Below are 19,951 nucleotides of genomic sequence, written 5' to 3' on the forward strand. Positions count from 1 at the left end.
TTTATAGTTTTTTATTTCTTTAATTAAATAATAGAAGCATTTCATCAAATATTTTACTTTTCTTTAATGACTCCTAAAAAAAAATATGGTATATCAAGCAAGATATTTCATTTAGATATGTCAGCAACTTTTAGAGTCCTTCTTTATTACGTTATAAAATCAGACCTTGTAAAATTTTATGGAAACTATTAATTTGTATATGACATTTCATATTAAACTTTTCCTTATAGACGTTTTTATATATTTTGTAGTACAATATGATACAATAATATTATACAATTTTAATATAATGTATATACATATATTATATATATTTAATTGCAAAAATTAAATTGAATAATTAATTTGTTTTCAATGAAAATGTAAAGATTTAATATATAACATATAATATAAAAAATTATATGATTATTATTTACGATATTATTTATTTTATTTAAATTTATTTTTATATTAAACTTTTTATATTAAACTAACTACTTTAAAGAAATTCTTACTCTTAGTTTTACATGTACAAGATCAATTTTAGAAATTAAAAGAAATTAATATACAAAAATATTAATTATTTATTAAATTATGAACAATTTATTATTAGTATTTAATATTAGTATAGTTCGTATTAGAAATGGAGTGCAACAGGACAAAGCGATTTCCGCTTCGTTTCATTGGTTGTTCTAATTGCTGATTGCAAACTTAAATTGCTTATAATTTAATCTTCTGAGGAACATTATAAAATATCAAAAATATTACTTTCAAAGCAGTGATTGTCAAGTAAAATAAAATATCATTAGTGTTTTGAGTTTTTTTTGTTTTTATTATTAAAAAATTTTGTGAGAAAGAGTTTTTCAATAAATTTTTCTTCTTTTTTTATTTATAATAATTTTATTTATAATAATAGTATTTAAATAAAAACTAAATATATACAATATGTATCAATGTTCCTGAAAAAATTAATAAATAAAATTCTTTCATGATTTATTACAATTTTTTTGATATAATAAGATGATTGATAAGATACTTATTGAGACATAATATTCTATTAGATACAATATTATTAATTTTATTTTGAAAACTAAATTCAAACTATTTTTATAATTATATTTCATTTGTAATTTATTTTCAGATTTACTATTTATTTATTTTTATCGTAATATTGTATTTTATTATTATTAAAAATAAAATCCACTTCAAAATTATTTTTATCGACATTCTATATTTACATGTATATATATAATTTTATATAACATATAAAATTTGTATAATCTTTAATCATAATTAACATCGATTTTTAATGTAAATTGAAAATTCGTATGAGTTATATCTTGTCAATAAAAAATTTTAATATCGTAGCAATTTTAATTAATTCTTTTATGATTTTTAATTTAAAAAATAAAATTTACTATTTATTTAAATATATTTTGTAATCAAATTCAAATCTTATTATTAATAATGATATCATTATTATTCATTAAATTCATTTAATTAAATTTGTCTTATATATTTTCAATTTTTTAAATATTACAATTCATCGATGAAAATTATATTTATGTTAAATTCATTTTTTAAGATCATTATTTATCGATATATTCGATAATGTTTTAAAACAAAACTTATCTTCTAAATAATTAAATTAAAATTTTACTTGCATTTATCAATTGCAATTTTCATCCTTACATTGATTTAATAATATTTGTAAATATGATATCAGATGTTGAATAAGAATACATAAATATAATACATTAGAAAATATTCATATGGAAATTTATAGTAGTAAGATCTTCGCTTGAAAAATATTTACAGATATGTATTTATCTATTGTAAAGATAAGAAACAAAATTCCTATAACCCAGATTTCTATATTTGCATTGAATTTTATACACTTTATTTTGCTAATTTTATATTACTACATTACATGACATTACATTACATTCTTTAAAAAATATTATATTGAAAATAATATTATATAAATATTATTAAAACATTATAATGATCAAATATATATTATAAAAATCAAAAAGTTGTTGAAATTCTTATTTACATTATTATTTGATAATGAGCTTAATAATATATATCAAGATCATAAAAATCGATGAAATATATATACTAATTAAATTAGTTTTTAAATTCTTCTGCAATTGATAAATAAAGCAATGAGCATTTATCTTATTTCTATTATGTATTAATTAATTAAAACTATGGCTATAGAAGATTTATAAATAAAAAGAATAGTAATTGAAAGTTTGGAAATCGGTGAAACTTCAGAAATTGTAAAATACATATATTATTAAAAAATAATTCAATGTGACTATTTTCTATGATAATTATTTCTTATCTCATTATCAATGAAAATACTTACAAAATAATTACTTATTTTAAATTTCAATATACGATAGAACCTTTATTATTGTAACATTGATTATCTAAATAGCTTAATATCCGAACGTACTATTAATTGAATATTCTATTATTGAATATCGAACTATTATGTATCTTATTATATATACTGAATTATTATGTATCTTATCTATATTGAGCAATCTAAATAGATGCTCTTCCTTATCACGTATAATATTCAACATATCTTGTTTGACATATGTTGCTTGGATTTATTCGCCTATGTTTACTATTGTAGCTCGACTAGGCTATGTGCCGTGATTATTTTTGTTAATAAGTCGTTACACAAAACCGTGATGAAAGTTTTTGCAAAGGAAAATTTTGTTTGAAATTACTTCAAGACTATCCAATTTATGGATGTTCCAACATTTTTGGAACATCCTATATAATAAACATAGAAATGTAAATATGTACTTAATGTTAATTATGAAAATGAAATTGCTTAAGAAAATTAAAAAACAGTGATGACAAAGATTTATATTATAAAGATCTATATCTTATATAAGTAAAGTTTCATTATTTTATTTGTATATATAAGTCCAATTCATTTATTATTAATTTAATCACAGAAAAAAGTTGAATAATTCAAAATAATTAAGAATAAAATAAAAATTCAATTTTGATAATTGCTTTTTTTTAAAAAAAATCAATGATAATATAACACGAGCGTAAAACACTTTGGTGAATGAATTGGTTTTCGCCTGAATCCTCCTTTAATACTTAACCAAGTAGAGTATCAATGTAAGTAAGTATTTTCTCGTTTCTAATCAGTACAGAAGTAAAGTAAAGTAAGAAAACTTTATCCAATAAAAAAAACTACTTATCTAAATCTAAAATCTAGAAATCTAGAAATGATTTAATCGCATCAATTATTTAATAAAAAGTATTCATATATGAGGAAGAAGATTTTAATAAAATTGAAAAACACTTGAAAAAAAAATATATTTTTATGTAATAAACAACGCTTCGCTCTTCAATATAAACGTGTTTAAAACTTTCAAGGATGCAATGTAATTTCTTTGAATTGACTACGCTATTCTTTAGATGGAAAAAAATGTCATGTTACAAAAAAACGTTTTTATTCGAAGGGAATAGACAGAGATGTAGGAAGGATAAGAGGAAGCTGACGATGCCTTGATGTAATTATCTTCGCTTCGTCCTTTTCTCACACAAATTCCTCGCTCTTTATCCAATGTCTATCGAGCTTTTAGCGGCAACTAAGCCTTCATCCTGGAAATACGAGACTTCGGGATTCACTAGACGTTTCCTTTCTCACGGTTAAGTGGGTTGTTCCAACCCTTAACGAAACAAAGAAATACAATATTTATAACGACAAAAGATTATTTTGAAATATTGAAGATAATATTTTTCCTTTGTTTTCTTCAAACATAGAAATATCATAAAGATCTTATATCGTCAAGAAAATTGACTTAAATTAAATATTTTGATTTTAATGAGTTGTTTTTGCATATGTACATATATAATATGATAAATAAATTGCAGATTTTATATAAATTTTGTATTTTGGATATTTTTAATCAGAAAGCATATGCACACATGCTTGTATATATTCGTACGTATGTTAAATATTTCATATATTTGATTATATGAGTAATTATAAATAAAATATTATGTTACATTTAAATAAATAAGTAATATATTTTAATAATATAATAAAATAATATAATAAAATAATAATATCAGAAAATTTGAACAGATACATAATTTGTATTGTTAAATTGTATTTATATAATCAATGATGATTACTATTATTAATTAGAATTTCTCGATACACGTAAATAACAATATCATAGAAAATGAAATTATTATATTCTAATTATTTTATTTTGAAAATAGGTAGTAGAATATTTTTATGAGGATAGAAGCATATATTTCAAGATTCGATAACTTTCAAGAATGTGATGTAATTTTTTTGGATTAACTATGCTGTTCTTTAGACTGAAAAAAATATCACATTAAAATTCGTATCAAACATTATAAGCCACGATAAAGAGATTGAGAATTTATTCTTAACAGATTTAATATAAAAATTCATAAATTGTAATTTACAGAATGTATCTGATAATTGCGGCAAATAAATTCAGGAGAAAATAAATGCAGTTATAAGAATCAGAAATATGTAAAATCGCATATAAACATCGCACAAACATATTAACATTAAAAAAGAGTATGATTATGTATCATAAAAATATTGATGCAAATATAAATATAGCATCACATCTTGTATTACAGAATTCATTTTCAATATATAAATTATCATTTGATTGAGTAAGAATTTAAGTTCCATAAATATGAAGAAATTATTTGTGATTTTGTATATTGTAATGTCAATTGGAAATTCATCATAAATAAATATTAATCAAAATAAAATATCCATTATACCAATTCAGATAATGTTATAAATGCAATGCACTTATATTGAACATTTTTGTATATTCATATTTTTCGTGCATATTCGCATGTTTTAAGAGCATAAGTTTCACATGCTTTTTGCATATTTTACGTGCCTAAAAATTCGCAAACTAATGATGAATAATTATATGCAGCAATTTTTTTTTGGCGAAAAAGTTTGTGCAAAAAATCAATCATCAAAATTTCATTTAGAAATATTTTTTTTTATGAAGGAAAAATTTATCATTGAAAATATTTCTTCATTGACACCATTCAAATTATATTATTTTTCAAAATGTGAAAAACTTGTTTGTTTAGATAAAATATTATGATATTAAATTGTGATATTATTAACAATTATTATGATATTAAAAATTTATATATTATAAAAATATTATAAAAATATTAATATAAAGCAATAAAAATCAAATAAATGTTAATTAATAAATACTAATAATCATAATTCTGATAACTAATAATGAAAGAAGTTTCAAAAATTACATTATTATTATTTACATTATTTGTCTCATTTATATTTTTAATAAATTGTAAATGTGAAAGATAAAAAATAAAATAAAATAAAATAAACGAACAATTTGAAATACGATAAATAATGTTCAATATGAATTGAAAAAACTATACTAATAAAAGATTCTGTAGACAAGTCTGTAAATAGGTTGTATAAATTGATCTCTAAATATCTATTTTTTTATATTACAAATTGAAGAATCATAACTGTTTACATCCCCTATTAGAATGATAACTACAAATTTTAATGTAAATATATATTACATGTTTTATATATTTTATATAAACAATACATTAAGTAAACATGTTTTACAATTTTTTTTCTGATATTAATTTTTAGATTATAGAATTAGACATATCTCCAATGACAATTTTCATTTGAGCGCAATGGATAAAGAAAATTGAAAAAAAAATTGAAAAAATGGGTATCACACCAACTGACAGAAAATCGAAAATTGTTTGGAATATGAAAATATTTTTACAAAAAAAAAAAAAAGATATCGAAACAATAGAAATCCATTTTTGAATAGAATTATAACTGTGATGAGAAATAAATACGAATCGTACATAACCTGAACAATAGTTTAATGAAATCATCATTACGATCGAAAAAATTTATGGTGACTGTATATGATCTTTAAAGATAATAATTAATTCATTATTCTTTTCTGAAACGAGATATAGCAACAGCATCCTACTGCTAAGAAATTGATATCATGCAGAAATTGATTAGGAAACAGCCCGTATTAGTCCAATAAATATGGACTTGTTCTTCTGCAGGACAATGCTCGACTGCATACATCATAAATCATGTACAAAAATTAGCTGAATTAAAATATGAAATCGTAATCCATCCATCATACTTACTTATTTCCATACTCACTTATTTCGCCATTTAGTTGTTTTTAAAAAATAAAATATTCGATACTGAAGAAACTTTAATCGTAGCATTCGAAAAATTTCTTCACATTAAAATGAGTTTTATAAAATTTTATATAAATGGAAATATCAATTGGAATCTCGTTAAGAAAAGATCATTAAAACCAATGACTCGCTTTTGATTGAATAAAGATTATTTTTTTTCTGATGAACAGAAACAATTTTATGTAGTGCGACTTAATACTTATGTACAATCATGTATATAAAATTTTAGATGCAATGAACAAATAAAGAAAAATTAATATTGTATTGTATATCAAATTTGCAAGAATGTAGAATCTAGTGAAAAATGCATATTTCAAAAACTATTTTCAATGTGTTAGTTAAATGCAAACGAATTTGATGTGGAATTAAGAATCTTCTGAGAATGAACGAAATGCTAATGAATCTCATGCAAAATCAAACGGGTCAAAGAGGTTGAAAATTCATGAAGGAACCATTTACGAAATCGATGTATCACTAAAGGATAGAAATGAATTTGACAGATAGTCAAAAATTAAATTAAAGAAAATTTATAGATAAACTCAAGATTTTTATTTGAAATAAAAAATAATGAATATAACAAAAAATAATTATTTTTAAAAAAATAAATGAAATTATATTTAGATTGAATTTCATTTTGAAACATCATTTTTTTTTCTAAATTCTTTTTATATTTTCTGATAGTCTTTGATGTATAATTAATTAATTAGTTAATTAGTTTACTAATTAAGTTAAATTAAATTAAGTTAAAATATGTAATGTAACATTTATAAATATTTGGAGGCATTTTTGATGTACATTTTCGACAATTTGTATTATTAGAAAACATTTATAAATACATATGTAACCGGAGAAAGAGAAATTTTAAATGTCAGATACAAAATCTCATTGAAATTCATATAATATTGGAATAAATAATCAAACTTTCATAAAACTAATACAACTTTTAAAGAGATATAAATACTTTGCTAATAGAGAAACTTGAAAACATTGCAAGAAATAACCGTTTTGCATTGATAGATAATAAGGAGGAAACATAGGAATAAAAATTTTTTTTTTGTTATTCGTAATTCTCACAAGTTAAAATTGCTTTCTAACAAAATAATTAAAATTTCTTAGAATTTAAATTAATAAATTTTTTAAAATGTTACAATCATTTGAAATTATCATAATTTACGGAAATTACTATAATTTATTATTCTAATTTTAAAATAGTAATGTATTTTTTATAGCAAATAATATGATATTATGTAATGTAATATTATGTAAAAATAAAATTTTTAAATGAAAAAATTTGAAAAATATTTATTAGGTTAAAAAAAATTATCATTTTGCAAAAGCACTTAATTTATATAATTTCGTTTATGTATTAACATAATTTCACATATTTATTCTAGAATATTAATAATTTTATAATATAAAATTAAAAGAAATACAATTATATATATAATATTAATTTATAATCATCATATCATAAATAATCATATATCGTTAATCATTATTTGTAATATATTATAAATAATTTTTGTAATCATCGTTAAAGAAATAAACAAATTATTAAATATGATATCTAATTATACATATGTAATATTGTTTTGAAATAATTATATATATATATATATATATATATATATATATATATTATAAAATTTTCTATATAAAATTTTTTACATTTTTTTGTTTTGATATGAAAATGAAAATCATTTTTTAAAAGTAAGTTTTAAAAGTATTTTTTTTTTATACTTTCAGAAGAGCGTAGAATTTTTTTGCTTATCAGTGTGGAGGGGAGAAATCGATTTAAAAAACAACATGTCACATTTTCACTGGACAAACATCAGGATGTTAATCAAAATGGTACGTGTATTAATAATTGTTAATATAGAGGATGATTTAATGTAAAGTATAGTTAATTTAGCAGAAATTAAATCAATGTTTTTAATTTTACGTTACGCATTTTTTATAATCCACATTGTTAATTTAAATTCTTATAAATAATATTAATTACATATTTTTTCTTATACCTACTTCATAAGTCCTCTTCTAATGAGATAACAATATTTACTTTTTATTTTACTTTACATTAATAAAATATATATATTATTTAAGTTTAGGTTTTATTTAATATTAATTTTAAGTTTTCAATTAAATTTTAAAAAAATATATTATTATTAAACATTTATTATTAGACAATATTTATTTTATATATAATTATAGATATTTAAAAATTTAAGAAATAATTTTACAAACCAAAATACAAAAATCAAAAAATTTTATTTTCGCCTTCTTTTATAGCCGAATCTTTATAGCTTTATAACTATAATATAAACGCGAGCAAACTTTTCTTTGTGAATGTAGGGCAGCTCAAACAATGCAGAATACAATGATTTTCAAATCCAACAACACACAAAACAATAACTAACCTTCGATATTGTGTTCTTGTCTTTTTTATGACTTATGTGCAATCAATAATATGAAGTATTAAAATAATATTTATAAAGATCACTTCGTATACACATTTATTATTGTTTATATTATATATTATATTATAAAAACATGAAATTCAATAAATTTAAGTTTTTATATTTATATTTTATTTCCATAATAGATTATTTTTGCAATCTTACAATACAATGAATACAAATAAAACTTTGATTTTTTTATATGAAAAAATAAAAAGAAGCTCTAAATTTTAACATCAAAAATCATTCAAAAAATAGAAAAAAAAACCATACTATTGAAATCATATCTTGTTTCATTCGAATATCTTGATTAATGATACAAGATATTCATTCTAGATACAAAATATTCATAATGCTAAAAATATAAAAATGGATAAATCCTATTATCTAATTTTTTTTTATGCACATATTATTCTAAAAATTTTATCTGTAACTTATGTGTTTCTGATTGATCAATGAAAATCCATGTGTGCGACTCTCACTGACCAAAAAAACGCAGATAGTAAATGATTAAGAAAAATGATCATTTCCTTTTCACGAGTATCTCGAAACTCATATTGAGATAAATGAAAAAATTTTTAAAAAAGCAAAATTTCACGTTTTTTATAAACTTTTATTCATCGATTAAAAATAATTATCTTTGGAATTATATAATATAATAATATTCAAAATATACGGTTAAATTTTTTCTAACCTTAATAGAATTTATTCAAGTTTTAAAATAAATTATATGATAGATATATTTATTTTTGAAAAAATTAAATTATTTGTAACGAAGTACAAATGATATATTGAAGACTTTGAATTAATTTAAACGATATCTTAAGTTTTGTATTTAAAGTTAAAGTTTGTTTCTTTGTTTAATCTATTTGATTTGAGTTTAATTAAGTTAAATAATTGAAGAGACTTTATAAATTCCACAAGAAAAATCTTCGAATCGTAATCGAATTTTCTATATTTCATATAAAATAAAGTGAAGTAAATATTAGATTAAATATCCATTCCTTTAAGAAAATTTGCTCGTACTCGTAGTTATTTTCGCCGATTTTTAATTGTTGTGTTTTTAATTTAATTAAAAAATAAAACCAAAAGTTTTTTATTTTTGACTTTCATCTTATTTTAGCTTAAATTAATAATCATTTTTAAAATTTTGAACATTCGTATTTATATTATTTATATTTATTCATATTATTTGTATTTATATTATTCAAATATGCAAAACATATATAATATAAAAAATATGTATTTACATAAAAATTATATAATTAAGGAAAATAAATATACAAATATAATATTTAATATTATAATATTTAATATAATATTTAAATATTATAAAAATAATATAATATTCTTCTCTGTTACAAATATATATAATATTCTTTATTTATGTTTTAGCTAATTATGTTTTTTTTTTCAAATACATATGATTTTAACATATGATTTTTTTATTGTTAGTTCATATATTCTACTTATATTTGTATGAAATTATTTAAATTAATTATTATATTAGTATTATATTATTATCGAATTCTATATTATTATCTAAAATTAATGAAGTCTTTCATAATTGATTATGCACTAGATTAAAAGTGACCATGATTATTGACTGTTAACTCAATCACTAATTGAGATCATTCAGGTTACTAATTATCATTGAACAATATCATTTAAATCGTTATAATAATTGTAAATCTATTTTGACATTATAATACCAATTTAAATTTTAATATTTTAAATAACTTTTGATATTTAACAATTATATTATTTATGGTATTATGTTAAAAATTAAATTAAATTAATGATAATGATTCGTGAAAATTGATAATCGAAAAGTGATTAAATCTATTTTATATAAAAAATTATAAATATAAATAACATAATATATTTGTTTATATATATTTTAATTTATTTTATTTTATTTTACTTAAATATTAATATTTATATCAATAAATAGAGATATAGAACAAATATAAATATGAAAATTTTAAATTATTTTATTGTTATTTTGGTTGATTATAAAAGAACAAAACAAATCAAGAAATTACAAAAATTGATTAATTGATGATTAATTCTTTATTACAGATAGATGTGTTATTCTATCTTCGTCTTGTTTCAACCTAATTTAAATTATTTAATTTAATAAATAAGCTTTAATCGATTAATTTTGTATAATTTTATGTTTGTTTTGATTTCTATCGTTCACAAATATACTTCAATATATACTTATATATTATCAAAAATTAAAAAACAATAAATCGTTTAGGAATTTATTTATATTTCTCATTCTCTGAAATGAATAGATTAAAAATAACAAAGCAAGATATATCAATAATTTATATATAATCAACAATCTATATATAATTTATGTTATAGATATAATTACTAATTAAATATAATATTATTTCTTTATTTAAAATTCAATTGATGATAGTTAAACATTATCTTTTTAAAACTGTTTTACATTAAGCAATTTTTAACTGAATAATTGTTAATCAATTTTAAATTATTAATCCATGTAAAGATAATTGTTATAAAGTTGAAATATTCAATCAAAAGTAGTCCATTTACTTATTTTTCATCGATCTTCATGTTTGAACAAAAAAATATAAAATATAAATTGTTCAATTTAAATAGAGCTTAAAGTGCAGACAAGTGATTTTTTATTGTGTGATATTTGTATATTTGTTTTTTTATATTTTCAATCTTTTCAAGTAGAAAAACAAGAAAAAACATACAGTCACATTACACAGTTCGTATGCATAAAAGAAATGATAATATAAAAATAGATAATGTAAAAAAAAATAATTTAAAATGTAAGTATAGATAAAAAATAATAATTTAATCTTTTCGCATTATTGATGTTTTTGCATTTAGCTATATTCAAAAGATGATCTATAAAAATTAACGTCTATCTATATTATGAGCAAATTCGACAATAGCGAATTCTTATAAGTGCCATTGTATCATAACAAAGCATTTTTAATAAATAATTAAAAAATAAAGATTTATTACTGGATTAATTTTTAAAAAAATTGAAAAAACTCTCAAACACTATTTTTATTTAATCTATCTAATATTTAAACGAAATAATTTCAAGATTCTTTTCTATTATCGATATTAAATGTATACAATTGGATTTTAATTGTTAATAATATTATTTCATTTTAAATAATGATTTTTTTTTATTAATTGTAAGCATTTAATTAATATTATATGAAAATATGATATACGATAATTTTTATGACACGATAATTCATTAATACAATGATCGATTTCATTGCTGCGAAAGAATTAAAATAAATAACATAGTTATTTACAAGAATGCCTTATGTATAACAAATATCTCATAATCAATGCAAGATAATATTTATTTATATAAATATTATCTTTTTTTCATATTTCTAGATCTTCAAAATTTGTATCGTTAGATTTTTTCGTTTCATGATAAACATTTTTGAAATTTTATATGTGCCTATATCTCAAAAATAATATATTTTCGAAAATGTTGAATGCAAAAATTTCATAGCTTCAAGGAGAGAGAAATATAACAGCATAACATATCTATTTGATTTGTTAGATGTGTTCAAAATGAGTTTAATGAGTTTAATAATCAATTTCTTTCTTTAAAATAGAAGCAATTTTTTATTATATCAATAAAAATAGAAACTTTTATATTTTACATTTTTTTATTACATTTTAATTCAAATAGATTAATAAAACAATATTTTTTTAATTTCTATAATAGAAAATAAAAAAATCATTATTAAATTTATTTAATTTCTTAATAATATTAATATTATTATATATTGTATTATTTTAATAATATTTTTGCACCATAATTTTAATAATGATTTAAAAATGCTTTGTTATCTAATAATAATCGCATTTCTAGCTTGATCTAAACAATAAAAAAAATTATTGAATTATAGATTAAATTAAGATAGATTTCATTTATGAAAATTTATTTATATAATTCATCGTAATATTAATTATTTAATATTAATTATTTTCTTTAATTAAAAATTATATTAATTTAACTATTACATATATTTAAAAATACATATATATAACTTCATTATAATTTAATTAAATTATAATTAAATTTCTTAAATTTTTAATTCATTTGGAAGAAATGACGTATCAACTATCAAAATAACATAACAATAACATATTTATTAAAAAATAGAATAATCATTTATAAATCTAAAATAATTTTATCAAAATATTTAATTTTTTATAAATATGTCGAAAATTAAGATTAAGTGATAATAATATGCGTTATTCTAAATGATGAGCTTGACAATATATTTCAAGGATAATCGGTGAAGAGATTATATTTCTAAATAATCACAATTTTTATTACACAAAGAAACTTTGCTTTATAAATTTTTCTATCACATTTTTGTTTTTTTTAAATTTTTTAAAAACCTTCAATTATAATATATTATTTTGTTTTCATTTGTTTAGGGCACGTAACAAAAATCGAACTGGAGCTGGAGGAAGCTCCAGACGACATGATCCTCGTTGGATCGATGCCATCCGAATTGAACGTCACCGGTAAAATTAATTCGACCTATCCGGATGGTGAGTTGAAAAATCTCACAAAAGACTAGTAACCCTGTAATTTGAAAGTCACGGATGGTTCACAATTCATCTCCCTATTTTAAACCGAAGAATTCGAAAAGATTAAAGGAACAATTGAATCTTTAAACTTCACCATGAAACGATCCACTTTTTCCAATTTTTATTGATCCACCACGTTTTAATCAAACGGACGTATCATCAATTCTCATTTTCATAGACAATTTGAAGCGTATTGCGCAAAATATTTTAAGAGGGCTAATTATAAATATTTTGAAATTAAATATTTATAATTTGATTGAGAATTAGAAATTAAATATCTGTGTTGATTATAGATTGAATAAAATTAAATACTACTTAAGCTGATTATAAATTAAGAATTAAATATTGATATTAAAATAATAATTTTTATTTACTAATTATTTACTAATTTATTAAAATATTAATATTTAATATGAAAAATTTAGAAAGAGATTTATTATAAGAAATATTAATCATTCAAGAAATAGAATAATGTAAAAATTTTAACAAAATGGAATTTAAATTGTTAATAAAAAAATAGAGATAATGAATAATTTGAAATAATTTAATATATATTAATTTAAAAACATAATTATAAAATTTAGAAATAATATTCTTTTTTATATTATTTTTTATATTATTTATTATTTATTTATTATTTTTATATTATTGAAAACAAAATAATTGAACAAATTAATTGAAAACAAAATAAGATTTCAAATCTTATATATGGGATATCATTTTATCAAAAATATATGTATTTCATTCAAAATGTGTATGATGTATTTAAATGGGAATAATAAATATCTAAAAAATCTATAAGAAGTTTGTTCGCAAAATCAAATGAAAATCGATGTCATATGTTAAAAATCGATCTCTTTATCATATATATAAAGTATTATTTCATATTATTCATAAATATATATATTGTTATTACATATTATATAAAATAATACTTTTATTTTGCTTAAAGTGAAATAAATTCTTTCTATTATATTAATATATAATATATTTCGCAGTTAATATAATAAATAAATAAAGAATAATTTGAGAAATTATTTTAAAATAAATATTATATATTATAATATATTATATATATATTAATATAATAGAAAGAGTTTATTTCACTCAAGGAAAATAAAAGTAAAAAATAAAAAAATAATAAAAATTTGAGGAAAAAGAATTGAATTTACATTAATTATCAAATATGTCAATATGTCAATATGTGTAAAATTTTGATATCTCATATTTTTATTATATTTCAATCTTTTATATATATATCTATTAAAATTATGATACTTTTAAAAACTTTTAAAAACATTTTAAAAACTTTTGTAATCAGTATGCTAATGAGCAAAACGAACAAGTCTTTACTATTTCTGGTTACATAAAATGAAAGCTTGGTTTGCATACTAAATAAGTAGCACATAGCTGAATTATACAATTTGATTCTCTTTTGTAAATGCAACAGAATGTGTGTGTGTGAATTCATATAGTTATAATTAATTTGTGTGTGTGTGTGTGTGTGTGTGTGTGTGTGTATTAAAATAAAATATAAAAAAAGATTTTTTTCATTTCATGATTTCTAAAAATAAGCAAAAGAAATCATTTATATAATCTGTTAAAATCTAAATTCGATCAACAAATTTTTTAAAATATTGCAAATTATTTAAAAATATTATTTTCATTGATTTTATATATTTTTTGCTTGATAAAATTTTTTGTTTTCCAATAATATAATTTTTATTTTTAGCAAATTAAAAAATAATTGCATATTTATATTTTTTATTCTCACTTTACAATTGCATTTTTCTTTATATTTTATAATTGTTTTTACTTTTTGTTCACAATATAAGTATTGCGCTTATTGAGATTTGTGAAGAGTTTATTTGGGAAAATTCCTCATATCAAAGTCCTTTCTGTTATTATTATTCGCAAATCTCTTTCAAATCTAAATATAAATAAGGATCTGTCATTTTTAAGAGTTTAATTGACACTTGTTAATTGTATATTTTTGTCATGCTTCGATTGAACCGATCCTAAGGATGACATATTTTAGACATGGTTGATAATTAATATCATTCTAATTTGAGAAATTTTTCTCTAATTTGAGGGTGTCACAAGCCAAGCGCTAACTATATTATTCATTATTATCAATTGCTCCACCGGAAACTCGAGATTCTCCCAATTGAATTTTCTAAGAGCACGAGTTTCACTTGTAAAGAAATTCTCATTGTGGAAAGATCGCACTCTGACCGGACACGACAATTAGATAGTTTCTTTATAATCACGCATCTGATCGTCGGATACGATGTACTATGATATTGAGAGAGATCTAATTTTCTTATAAACACTGTACTTCTAACTATTTATAACTTCTAACTATATCATACAATCTTACTTATTTTTAACAAATATATCACTTGTTAAGATATTTGTCGAAAGTCAGTCTACAAACATTTATCTATTATATAGCTTCCATCTATCAATATCATTACAATATTAATATGCAGGCATGAACACTATTTTTTAATTGTTATATCAAATAAAAATAATTAATGTAAAAATTTGAAAATCTCTACTAATATTATAAAACAAAAATTGTTCTAATTAATTGTTATGAAGCAGTGATTGATTACTTTATTAAAGTAATTATACAAATGTAATTACACAAATATCATATAAATTAATTTATATTTAATATATATATATTTAATATAATATATATTTAATATAAATATCGACAATTCAGAATCAAATAAAAAAATATCACCCAACTTTTCTTTAACTATTTAACTTATACATTCAAACAATTATTGAAAAAACATGGTCGAATTCGTTTTAAGATAAAGTTTGAAAAACTTTTAACCAACATTGATATTGCATTTCAAATTAAATTTCTTGCATTTAAAAATATAACGCTGTAAAATTTGAAACTTTTCTTTTTGCATATAAATTTTTCTTGAAAATTAGTTTTATAAACTTTTCTTAAAAATGTTTACAAAAACTTTTAATTTGTATTCTGGTTCGTTTCCATTGCTATAAATTTTTGTTATTTTTTTTTTTAATTAAATTTTAATCAAATTTTTACATGCATAAAAACTAACCATTAACATTATTAATTTTAAATATGGCAATGACATAATTTGAAGTCTTTCATGTCATGAAATACTAAAAATTATAAATACAAAGCATACATCCTGTTTTGTTTTTTTTTTTTGCATAGTTAATTTTTTAGTTTAAAAAATATCTGAAAATATTAAATGAATTTTCTTAGAATTTTTTTCATGCTTCAAAATGTACAAAAATTATATAGAATATAATAAATCTCTACTAATATTATAAAACAAAAATTGTTCTAATTAATTGTTATGAAGCAATGATTGATTACTTTATTAAAGTAATTATACAAATGTAATTACACAAATATCATATATATATTTATTATACTTAATATGCCATCATAATTTGAAAAAACAATATATTGTTTTATTGCTGGATTAAATTGTATATAAAGAGAACAAAATAACTTGATCAGTTGAAATAGATTTTTTCTGTACATGAAATAAAGTAAATGAAAAAAAATTTAAAAATAACAAATATATGAAATTCAATTTTTTAAATAGAATCATATATTTTTTAATATATTCATTGATTAACAATCTTTCAATATTTTCTGTAATAAAGTATTAATCTATGTATGATAAGAAATCATTAGTTAAAAGATATTTGAATTTATAAAACTTGATATATGAAAGACTAAAAAAAACTATAAATAAACATTAAAAACAAAAAGTATAAATAAACATTTTGCCTCCTTGTCTTGAATATAATAAATTTTATAAAATTTAAGTTATTAAATATAGTGTTATTAAATCTTCTAATCTAATAATTTTTCAATATGAATAGTTTCTTATAGAAAATAATAGATTGCATCAATTAATGTATTAAAAATTATATGATTCCATCTAAAAAAAATTAATAATATTAGAATATACACATTCTCAAAATCAATCAAATTTTACTCAAAATGTTCTTTAATATCAAAAAAACAAACAAGATATTCCAGATAATCTAATTATTTTGTTCATTCTGTATATACATAATATTAATGATTTATGAATCATGTTTAAAAAGCTAACTCTAAATGCCAAAAAATAGAAATCGCATACAAAAGTATCAAATGAGATACATTTATAATACTTATCTATTAGATTTACACTATATAATACTTATTTATTATTAATATATAATTAATTATTAATGAGATTTTAAATTATTTATTTATTTATTAAATTACGTTAGGTAGAATGAGGAGCAAACAAGGAATGAAGATAGAGCTGTTTCATCTGTCTTGTTTCATCTAACGAAAACTTAAACTGCTTATAAATATATAAATAAAAGTTTCATTGACTGACATTTTTATATTTTAATTTTTGTGCTTGTCTCTAAAATTCACAAATATATTAATAGTCATATAATTAACAACATATAATTAATAAATTTCCAATATTATTATAAAATTATATAAATAATAATTTATAAATAATTTTTGATATTTATTAATTAATCAAATTCAAATTTTAAATATTATTATAATTTATTAGATAATTTTTATTCACTATTAAATATCACAAATATAATAAAAAAATTTCATCTCTACATTTCGTTCTGTCTAATATATAATATGTAGTTAGAAAAATACAATTCGACTTATCTTTAAAGAATGTTTTTATGCTAGATATTAAATTATGATCTAAAGAATTATTTAATTTTTACTAATCTGCAAAATTCTTGATATTAAAATTATCAAAATTCATTTGTTGAAATTATTTTTTTTTTCTGCTTATGTTGCCTCCTTTGGACATTTCGTACATCTATTATAATGTAATATTAGATTTATGTATACAATGGAACGCGTCAATGAGGTAGTCTAAATTGGCTGAGCACATCGTATTCATTGATTCAGGAAGATCCTATTGAGCAAGTAGCTCTTATTGTATGTGCATAATGTACGAGTCCTTTGATGCCACCACATTTCTTGTTTGTTAGAATATTTGGTTGCAGTTATATCATTTAATAGAATAAACAGATATTGGAGCAAAAATCATTGCAGCATATGCTAAAATCAATTTGAAAGTAATAAGAGATATTTGGATATATTGTTATAAAAATATTCAAATTTATTCAAATCTATACAAAATAAATATTATTTAACTCATAAATGGTATACATACATATATATAGGATGTCTCTGAAAAAGATTATTTAAATTTCTTCTTTGTTTTTAATGTTTTATTTAAAATATACATATGTGAACTATTTATATATAATTTTAATGACTTTTTAAAAATCTTAAATGAATTATAATAATTAAAATAAAATTTTTATATATATGTATCTGAAATTCTTCATAACATATCCAAATGATGTTCGAGAATCTATTAATATTTTATAAATAACATGTAAATTTATGATATTCAAATGAGAATCAGATTTAAAATATTTAACACATTATTATAATAGAAAAGAGTATCAATCGATTTATAGTTCTTCTAGTTCTTCTTCAACTTTCACTTTTCTCATACTAAATATTATTATTTTTTTTTCTGAAATGATAAAAATAAGAATTTTGTATAAAATATAAAAATTTTACATATTCTACAAATACTCATATTAACCAAAAAATGATATCAGTTATGATTTTCAACATTTTTCGTATTTTTAGTGGATTTAATACTAATATTTATTAACTACTATTATTAATTATTTTTATTAATAATTTTTAATTAATATTATAATAAATTTATAATACTATTTCTAATTTATTTAGTACGATAAAAAGCTTTCGTAATTTTTATACATATCATTAAAATCTTTTTAACATGGTTGTAATATATATATATATATATATATATATATATATATATATATATACATATCATTAAAATCTTTTTAACATGGTTGTAATATATATATATATATATATATATATATATATATATATATATATATATATATATATATATTTAATATTTAATATATATTTAATAATAATAATATATATATATATTATTAAAAATCTTATAGAATATTTTTATCCATATTTTCAATTTGTTAGCAAATGAAATTAAATTAAAAAATATTCATTTATCCTTCTTTTTATTTTTCTTTTTTCCGCAAAAAAATTTTTAAAATTCCGAAGAATTGAATATTGAATACAAAGATATACATGTATAATATATGGAATCCAAAAAAATAAATCAATTATTTTATTTGATATGTCAAATAATAATTAAATAACAATATTCTATTTTAATAAATAAATATATTTTTATTAACATTATTATTAATTTAGATTTAAAAATTTATTAATTGCACGAGTATATACTAATATTAAATAACAATTATTCAAATTCTACAAATCTAACTTTATTAAATTATCAATTCTTAATTATCTTAAAATTTCAGAAAAATAATTTTCTTTTATTAAGTTCTATATTATATTATATATTTCTTTATAATTTTAATTTTTTATTTTAAAATATAACAAAAATCTTGATATTGCACGATTCTTCTCTACAAATGATCAACCAACCAAGTTATTAAATAATTTATGAAGACTATTATATTACTTT

The 19,951-nt window shown here is 19.0% G+C and overlaps 1 protein-coding gene across 1 annotated transcript in view; it reads left to right on the forward strand.

Moving 5' to 3' along the window:
* The window catches only part of LOC727444, a 124,963-nt gene that overhangs the window by 87,878 nt on the left and 17,134 nt on the right, over positions 1–19,951 (forward strand). The window contains exons 2-3 of the mRNA XM_026444727.1: positions 8,002–8,106; positions 13,179–13,295. Coding sequence (XP_026300512.1) covers positions 13,226–13,295 — 70 coding nt within the window. The 5' untranslated portion in view covers positions 8,002–8,106; positions 13,179–13,225. The remainder of the gene's footprint in view (positions 1–8,001; positions 8,107–13,178; positions 13,296–19,951) is intronic.

Source organism: Apis mellifera, linkage group LG13 (genome assembly GCF_003254395.2).
Source record: "Apis mellifera strain DH4 linkage group LG13, Amel_HAv3.1, whole genome shotgun sequence".
NCBI classification, from domain to species: Eukaryota; Metazoa; Arthropoda; class Insecta; order Hymenoptera; family Apidae; genus Apis; species Apis mellifera.